Source organism: Tamandua tetradactyla, chromosome 3 (assembly GCF_023851605.1).
Source record: "Tamandua tetradactyla isolate mTamTet1 chromosome 3, mTamTet1.pri, whole genome shotgun sequence".
NCBI classification, from domain to species: Eukaryota; Metazoa; Chordata; class Mammalia; order Pilosa; family Myrmecophagidae; genus Tamandua; species Tamandua tetradactyla.
In genome coordinates, this window is record NC_135329.1 from 33,793,666 (window position 1) to 33,802,628 (window position 8,963).

At 36.9% G+C, this 8,963-nt stretch overlaps 1 protein-coding gene across 1 annotated transcript; it reads right to left on the reverse strand.

Annotated features, from left to right (window-relative positions):
• Window positions 1–1,258: 1,258 nt before the first annotated feature.
• Window positions 1,259–6,668, reverse strand: LOC143675531 (beta-defensin 107A-like). Its single transcript, XM_077151709.1, has 2 exons — window positions 6,599–6,668; window positions 1,259–1,401 (listed from the first exon to the last, which is right to left on the reverse strand). The coding sequence occupies exons 1-2, from the start codon at window positions 6,666–6,668 to the stop codon at window positions 1,259–1,261; spliced, it is 213 nt and encodes a 70-aa protein (XP_077007824.1).
• Window positions 6,669–8,963: the final 2,295 nt, after the last annotated feature.

An 8,963-nucleotide genomic window follows, 5' to 3' on the forward strand; every position in this document is an offset into this window, starting at 1 on the left:
AAATTTATAAGTGCCCCTTATTTGTGAAATTTTGTTCATTTTTTTTGTTGTGGTTATAGGAGGTAGCGTGGTGAACTAAATTGGGGAGGGGAAATTCTCTAAAATGTTGTTGAGGGATTTTGTTTATTCTGTTCTATGAAGACATGTTTTACGTCCCCTCTTAAGATGAAAATGGCCAATGAAGTATCCTTTTCTCTGCCTGAAAGCTGGCATCTTAAAATTAGGCAAATAGGGCAAAAGCAACTGTCAGTTTGTCATCCTGAAATGGGGTACCGAGGATCACAGAAGGCATACAGGAATTTCCAAATTTTTAGTAGCTGTTTTCAACTTCCTTCGTCCAACCATTCACCTGAGCTACAAGGAAATGTTCCATCTTAAGAGTTAGCTTTTGAGGTTTGCCCTCCTCCCACATTCTGTTTGGTGGACATGCTATGAAGAAAAAACCCTACAAAAACTAGAGGGTCTTAGTTCTAGGCTTAAGCATGACAGTGACCAACTACATGACATGAAGTAAAGTCACTTCACATTCAAGGGCCTAGATCTCTTCATCTGTCAATCAGGGAGTTAAGTTAGGGGATCTCTAAGGACCTTGAAGCTCTAATAGTCAATGATTTCATGCATTTTTATGGAAAGTGACCAAAATGAAGAAGCTGTTAGAAGTCCAGACAGCTGGATGTTGTCATGGATCTGTTTTCTTATGGAGCTTGATGTCCTTAGAGCAGGGTACACAGACATTCTTTTGTGTATCAAGAAGAGAAAGGACACTTGACAGTGGATTCACTGAGGTGTGTTCATAGAATGTTTGTTCTAGAAGGGACTCCAGACATTATTTAGTCTAATCTCATTTTACAGATAATGAGACTTTGGTGAAGAAAAGCTGCATGGCCTCTATGAGGCTACAAATCCAATTAAAGTCATAGCTGGAACCGTAGAACTTAGATCTCCCCACCAGTTGTCCAATTTTTTCATTATCTTATGATGCTTACTTCATTGATCTGCTTTCTCATTTGCTACCTCTCTCCCTTAGTCAACTCAAAAACCCTGTGTGAATAAAAGTTGAACAAAACATAGTGCCTGCCTTCAAGAATCTCGCAATACATAAAAGGTATTTCCCTTGCAGCAGCAGAAACAGGACTGACACAGCTTGAGAGAATCTAAAACTGGAGGTCAAAGAGAGACAATGCAGAGAGGCCTGCTTTCCTGAGGTCAGAACCAGATCATCTTCACCACTTGCATTCTTGTAGCTCTTGCTTTGCTTTCAATTATTCTTCCGTTTTTTGCAGCAAAATGGTGTTAGTTCAGCTCTACAGCCCCCAATCTTGTCTTCGAAGTTAAGGCATTCTGCTTCACAGCGACCTTTCAGTTCACGACAGTGCAGTTGTCTAGGAAATGAGGCCCTTGCTGAGTGAAAAAAGCAATTAGTCTAATTAGTTTCTGGAAGGCAAATCTACATCATCTGGGGGCAATTTCTGTATTCCCCACTATCAAATCTCCTAGAGACACGGGGTATGAATCTTACTATCAGTTCTCGTATCAGATCCCTATTACAATATGAAATACACTTTGATCTGCTCGGAAGCTGGGATTCCAAGTTTAGGCAAATTAAAGGAAAGACAACTCCCAGTTTGTCATTACCCTGAAAGAGGGTGACAAGAATCATAGGAGGAATACTGGAAAGTTTCCAAACTTTTTGCTGGTTTCAACTTCCTCCATCATATCAGATTTCCTAGATCTACCATATATGTTCAGATATACCAGACTGATCCATCCCAGATATTCAATTGGTAAAAACAGAAAAAGCTTTCCCTGTGCCAATATAATTACTAAGATACATAAAAACAGAATGCCAATGGAGTAATGTAGTTACCTCTGGCCAACAAATTTAGAGAGGCAAAGGCACTGTGTGTTCATTCAGAACAAAGAGACTAAGCTGAGGAAGGTAAAAATACATCAGAAGAGAAATAGTTAAGAAACAAACAAAAGCAAACCAGTGATCCATAGTCTCAGGAGTAATAATTCAAAGATCTGGCAGTTTCTCTCAAAAGGAATAATCCTTATTCTTGGAAAGAGGCAACTTTGGGGGAAAAAAGTGTGCATGCTTGCTGTCAGATAGCTGAAATATTACCATGGTGAAGAAAGATGGGACTTGTTCTTAGTACAAAAGTCTGCAGAGGACTTAGATTTCTGCTCAAAATAAGGGGAGAAAGGGATTTCAAATAGTCCAAAGATGAAATAGACTATCTGAGGACATTGTGAGTTATGGATTTCCTGAAACTCTTCAGGCATCTGGACATCAGTTGGTATGGAATATCAATACAGTATAAGAATATTGAATTGGGGCATAGAATAAGATAATATGAATAGGAATAAGAATAATGAATGACAACAACAATAATAATAGGCAACTCTAACATAGCATAGTTTATCTACTTCATATAAATAGAGGGATTGCTAAACTAACCTCAAATAGGCATTTTTTCCCTTCTGACTTTTAGTAATAGAACTTCTGAGTTTTAGGTGCGCACATGGCCACTTAGCCAAGGTCTTTATTTCCCAGCTTCCCATACTTGGATGGCCTTATTAATACGTTTGGACCAAAGAGGTAGAAATGGAAATGATGTGAATTTCTTCCATGTAATCTTTTTAATGATGCTCTTTTCTACTTTTTCATCCATTTCTGTTGGATCATCCTTGGGCCCAGAGAAAATAGCCACATATTTAGAATGGCAAAGTTGACCATCAGTCTTAGTCCCAACAGGACTAAGTGGAGAAAAGCTTTCTCACTACCCTAGTCAATTTACCACTTTTGGGACTTTAACATGAGAAGGAAGTAAAGAGAAAAGCTTTCTCACTACCTTAGTCAATTTACCTCTTTTGGGACTTTAACATGAGAAGGAGGTAAACTTCTAGGCTTTTTTTAATCACTCTATTTTTAAGTCTCTTTGTTATAACAATTTAGCCTATTCTCCAACTAAAATGTAACAGGTTTCTTTATCTTCAGAACAACCTTATTAGTATTCTCATTTATAGAAAGAAAATTGAGACACAGAGTTCATACACCTTTTGAGGATTAAAATGGAGATTCAAACTCACATAACTTGGCTTCATGGTATGTGCTCATTACCCCTTTTACAATGATCATTAAGCTCACTTCCAATTCTGAAATTTTGTGGACCATAGTGATGGTCCTTATTTGAGGCCAAACTGTGCTTATTGCTGGGGTTCAAACATATCTTGCCTGAGTTTGGGGGAGAGGGAATTCTTAAGCATCTACTTTTATAAGTTAATTTGCTTGAATTGGAATTGGATGAAAAGGGAATAGGACAATTTAAAATACTTTCTCTCATGCTGTTCCACTGTGTAACCTCTATGGAAAGACACTGTATGAAGATGGAAAGGAAATGACTTTCTAAGTGAGACATCAAAACATGGGAGCATTTGGTACACAGTTGACAAAATATGCCACAGAATATGGAGGGGGCTTCAGCAAAATGAAGATTCCAGGAAAATTTGAGGGACACCCCAAATTGCTAGCTTTATCTTGTAAGGCTTCGTTGTGTCTAGCTTCACCCTTAAAGAGCTTCTTAGATAGCTAACATCAGCTAGGATTTGCCAGAGAAGAAGACATGTAATATGTGGAAGATATCACTAGAGACTCATAGAAATAGTAGTGCATGGATTTGTAAGAAGATTGGAGGACCTGCATTCTTTCCATGGTGGCAAGTCTGCTTAATCTGATGATATCATACAAGATACCTGCCTTTATTTTATTTTCAATCATATGGCAAGCAAATAATCTAAATTTCTACACTACTCTGAAATAACAGAGTGCATACAGATATTTCTTTCCTGGCACCCTCTGCTCTCTGTCATTCACTTGGTATCAGGTAAGTACTTTATGAAAATTCCCATAGCCTTCATGGCATATATATATATATATATATATATATATATATATATATATATATATATATATATATATATATATATATATATATATATATATATATATATAGTATTCTGTATGGCAGGGTCACATTTTATTCTTTTTCCATATGAGTATCCTGTTATTGCGGCACCATTTGTTGAATTTTGTTTGCTTGTTTGGTTGTTTGTTCTGGGAAGTGCATGGGCCGGGAATCGAACCTGGGTCTCCTGCATGGCAGGTGATAATTCTACCACTGAACTACCCTTGCACCCCCTTCATGGCATTTAGCCTCTGTTAAGCACTCATAGGCCTACAACTGCTAAAGCACAGAGAAGACGGAATACTAATTAGAGAGCCTTTGGATTCTGAGGTTGTGTTGGAGCTACAGATGAAAGCATAAGTCCTTAATGCTTGCAATCTCCCAGCTGAAATGGAGACTTAGAGACTCCCATTTGCTTCTATTCCCTGAGTATAAGTAGGGGGTTCTCTGAACCCATAGACAAACAGATCTGAAGACAAATGGAAGAAATCAAGTTTCCCATTTTAAAGAAAGGCCAGCCTTTTACTTAGACCTGTTCAGTGAATTTGATTGTTCCTGCACTTATACCCTAAGCTCAGCAATTAAAAGTGTTGCATAAAAACCAACTGTGTTTGGCAGACAACTACTGTATTATTTGTTGATCTAATGTCTTTTAGTTACATATTTTGTTTTTAATGTTACTATTTTCAAGTTGACTCTAGATACATTCACTGATTGTGGGGAGGCAGGGGGTCCCTTCTTTGACTCTACCTTGCTCTGCTACTTTGGACAAATAGTATCCTTTCTCTGAACCTTGGTTTCCCAATATGTAAAGTGGAAGGCTTGAGTAATTCATTTGTGATGACCTATGAAGTTAATGATGTCATGACCCCTAGAAGTTGCAGAGATAACTTTGCTAATTTCTACAAAGAAAGCTTTGCCATCACCTCAAAAGATAAACATGCTCCTGGTCAGGCTACACTTATCTCTATAATGGATGCTTATTAAGTATTGGTGGGGTTGACCTTTAGCCCTTCCCAGCACAACTTGGTAGAGAGGAGTCTTCTACCCACTCTGGTCAGCTTACCTAATTTTGAACTTTTATATAAGAAATAATCTTCTATCTTCTTTCACTCTATTTTTAGATACTTAAAATATTACCTTCTCAGGAGTGCCCTCGATGATCTTTCAAATCTTACCTCCAACACTCCCTGTCTCCCCTCTCTGGTTTGCATTGTCATTGCCATATGGAAAATGACATGATATTTTACTTGTTTTGTTTGTTGTCTGTCTTCTCCAACCAGACTGCAAGTTCCTTGAATGCAGGGATTTTGTCTGCTTTGTTTACCATTATATTCTTATGCCTAGAACAGTTCTGCACACAGCAGAGCTCAGTAGGTGAGAAATTTTCCTTTCTCAAAAGCAAAATTCACACGTGTTTGTAGTATCTATGGGAAAAACTATATTATTATTATTATCTTAAGAAATGATGATGCTTTAATAGAATTTTTCCTTGGCTCTGTTCTTCAATTCTAATCCTGGGCCTCTTTTCAAAAATGCCATGGAAATGTTACCTCCTAGGAAGCTCTGCCTGGGTTAAAGTTAAGCTTTGTTTCTCTTTGCACTTTGTGTATCTTTTATGGCACCTAGGAGAAGTTGTTTTGTATTATAATTATTTGTACACCTGCTTGTCTCATTCATTTATTCTAAATTTATTGAATGCTTATTTACTATTCCAGGCAAACTAATTTTGACTCACACAGAAATAACAGATTAATAGATTTCAAGCAAATTGAGGGCAGGGACCATGCTCTAAATTTTTACCTCTTCATTTTACTTAACTCCATTCTAGTGCCCAATACGATTTCTTGTAAATAGTAAGCATACATCCAACACTTACTGGTTTGTCGGGTCTATTGAGGCCAGACTGTAATAAAGAAATGTGAAAATCCAGGAGAAGAAACAGACAGATTGCTTGATGGCATATCAGGAGCCCATTAAGAAAGACTTCATAACTGAAGGAATAAAGGACAGTTAAGGAGGTATGGGCATAGACATTGCCAATGGATGGAGGCTTGGCTGAACTGAGCAAACGGAGACCAATCAAGGGGCTCAAAGACTTAAAAGCAAACTAATCAATATGTTGGGGGCTTCAATGATACAATTTTTTTTCAAGATGTGACGGCCCACAAGAAAGTCCTAAGTAATCTGAGGATAGAATATTTGGACCAAGTAATGAGAGCATGTTAAGTTTAGTTACTTCAGCCTACAAAAGCCGTACTTCTCTCATTTAATAAGTGTGACTGGAGTTTTCCTCTGCATGCTTTTCTCATTTTAAAGCAATCACTTTGGCATATATTGAAGGTGGGTTGAGAAGTTAAAATAGAGAAAAGAGATCTAAATGAAAAGAGAACCCCTTGGCAGTGCTACCCCAGAAATTAACCAGACTTTTCTGGTCGGAGATGGTCTATATCAGAGTGACCCCATTTGTGTCTGAGCTCAGAGTAGGATTCAAAGTAACTGGTTTGTCCTGGGACATTTTTAGGACACAGGGGTAAGTCATGTATTTTTCTAAAAACTGAACTCTTTTTCTCAAAAGACAGACACTAAACAGATTGTCACCCCTACATCTATGAGGTTTTCTCTCTTACCTGAAAAAATGTGAGCAAGAAGAATGAGGGCAGCGAAAATTAAGAAAAATACTCTCATGACTCCAGACATCTGTGGAGAATGGAAGAAGGATGGGTGGTAGCCACAATCCAGCTCTTTTATCAAGGGAAAATTATTACAGCACTTTGTATGCTCTGAAGGTGCTGGAAGTCAACTTTGGTTTGTAATGTTCATCAGGGATGTACAATTCTCCGTGCTCCACTGATTAATGTGTGGGCCTAAAGATCAGAGTTTTACCTAAATAACATTTATGGGAGAGTCAGGCAGAGACTGGAAGACTCTGTTCTGGACCCTGCCTAGATTTATCCTACTCTGCCTTCAAGCCCATCTCAAGGGCCACCACTTCCTTAAGATCTATTATCGTCATTCCTTTTATTCTTGATCTAAGATTTTACATGAAACTTACTCTCTTAGAAGATTCACACAGCAGTTACTAATTGGTGCCTGGTACAATTGTGTTTTAAAAATTGAACTATATGAAAAAAATGTCTTCCCAATTAGGCTGCAAATTCTATAGAGGAAAACAACATGCCTCTCATTCATTTCTTTCCATTCACTTCGTACAACAGTACATTTGAATGATAGAGCCTAAAAAAATATATTGTTTGATTTATTCATTGGCAGTTGTCTAGTTAAAGGCATTCTACACAAATATATGTTATGAAAAAAAATTGGATTTTGTCCTAAAATCAAAAGAAAGCCATTAAAGGGTTTTAAATAGGGGAGTTATCTGAAAGCTTAAAAATCAAGAAGAGGGTTGGTTCCATTTCTAGTAAAGTAAAGTGAGCTCCTCACATACCCATTCATAACAAGTAAAATCCTTGGGGTCAGAGGAGGAATATCTGAAGAATATGAAAGTTGAAATAAAGGTAGACAGATTTTGGAGAAAAGTCAAAACTTGAAAAAAAGACTGACACAGACTGAGTTTTCTGTGGTTGGAATTGGTGTGGAGAGGCTATCAGTCCAGAAAAATCAAACAGAAAAGCAAACCTTCTCTACCATCTTTTTAAGCTTTGGACACAGAGGTCAGAACCAAGGGTAGCAATAGCCACTATAAGGGAAGAGGAAAACACAGGAAAGGGAAAAAAGCCAGAGAAGAGGAGCCCAGGTTCTGTGTATAAACTCTGCTCACAACTCTGGTTAACCCTTAAACTACACATATGATTTTGATGTTGGCAGAGAGTTCTTGGATGCATATCTATTGTCATATATATGTCACAAATAATAAAATTTTAAAAAAATGATAAATCTGATTTTATTAAAATTAAATACTTTTTCTCTTTATAAGACACCATTAGGGGAATGAAATAAGTTAAAAATGGGGGAAAATATTTCATATGTGTTATATATCTGACATATAAATTACATAAAATTCATATGATATGATATATTTTGGAAACATATCATTGCCATGTATGTATCTATTATATATATATATGACATATATATGACAACAGGTATATTTCCAAAATACATAAAAGATACTTACAACTCCAAAATAATAGGACAAACTGATTTTAAACCAGCTAAAATTTAACATAAACTTAATAAAAAAAGAAATGGCAATTGAGCACATGAAAAGGTGCTCAATATCACTAGTTATCAGGGAAATGCGAATTGTGATATCATTATCACAATGTGCTATCTCCTATCATTGTAGTGGTTTAACTGAAAAAGACTGACAGGGTAAAATGTTGTTGAGGGCATGGAGAAACTGGACTCATAACTAACAGTGAGAATATAAAGTGATACCTTCATACTGAAATGCTGATTAACAATATTTTGTTAAGTTAAACATGACCTAGCAATTCTACTTCTAGATCCTCCAGAAAAAACACCATCCTGTCAACGCTTAGATTTTAGTCTAGTGAGAACCATTTCCCACTTCTAACCTCCAGATTTGTAAGACCATCAATTTGTGTTGTTTTAGGGCCTTAAGTGTATGGTAGTTTCTTACAGCAGCCATAGGAACTGAATATTCCTTTTGTATTAGGACAGAAATACAAATATGAATATTTGTAAAATTGGTTTTACAAATCATCCTGAAGGAAAATGAATTTTAAAGGTTATGGCATTTGAAGTATGGAATTGGGATGAATGGAGCTCAGATGTGGGGCAGCTCCAATCTCATTCTGTCATGCCCCAGAATAGCAGTTAAGTCATATAAAAAAAAAAAAGGTTTGTTAGTGTTCCAGGATGCCATGTGTACCATAGCCTCCGGACTGCCTATTCATTTTGGTAACCAATAAGATATTATTTGTTGGGTACCTCAGTGGTTCAGTCATGTTGACTGATCATGTCAGACACTTCAGTGAGATATACAGCCTAGTGTGCTAAGATGGGCTT

Coding starts and splice junctions, on each gene's coding strand:
- LOC143675531 (XM_077151709.1), bottom strand. CDS start 6,668: ATGTCTGGAGTCATGAGAGTATTTTTCTTAATTTTCGCTGCCCTCATT. Junction 1,402..6,598: donor TCTTGCTCACATTTTTTCAG/GTAAGAGAGAAA, acceptor TTTTTCACTCAG/CAAGGGCCTCATTTCCTAGA.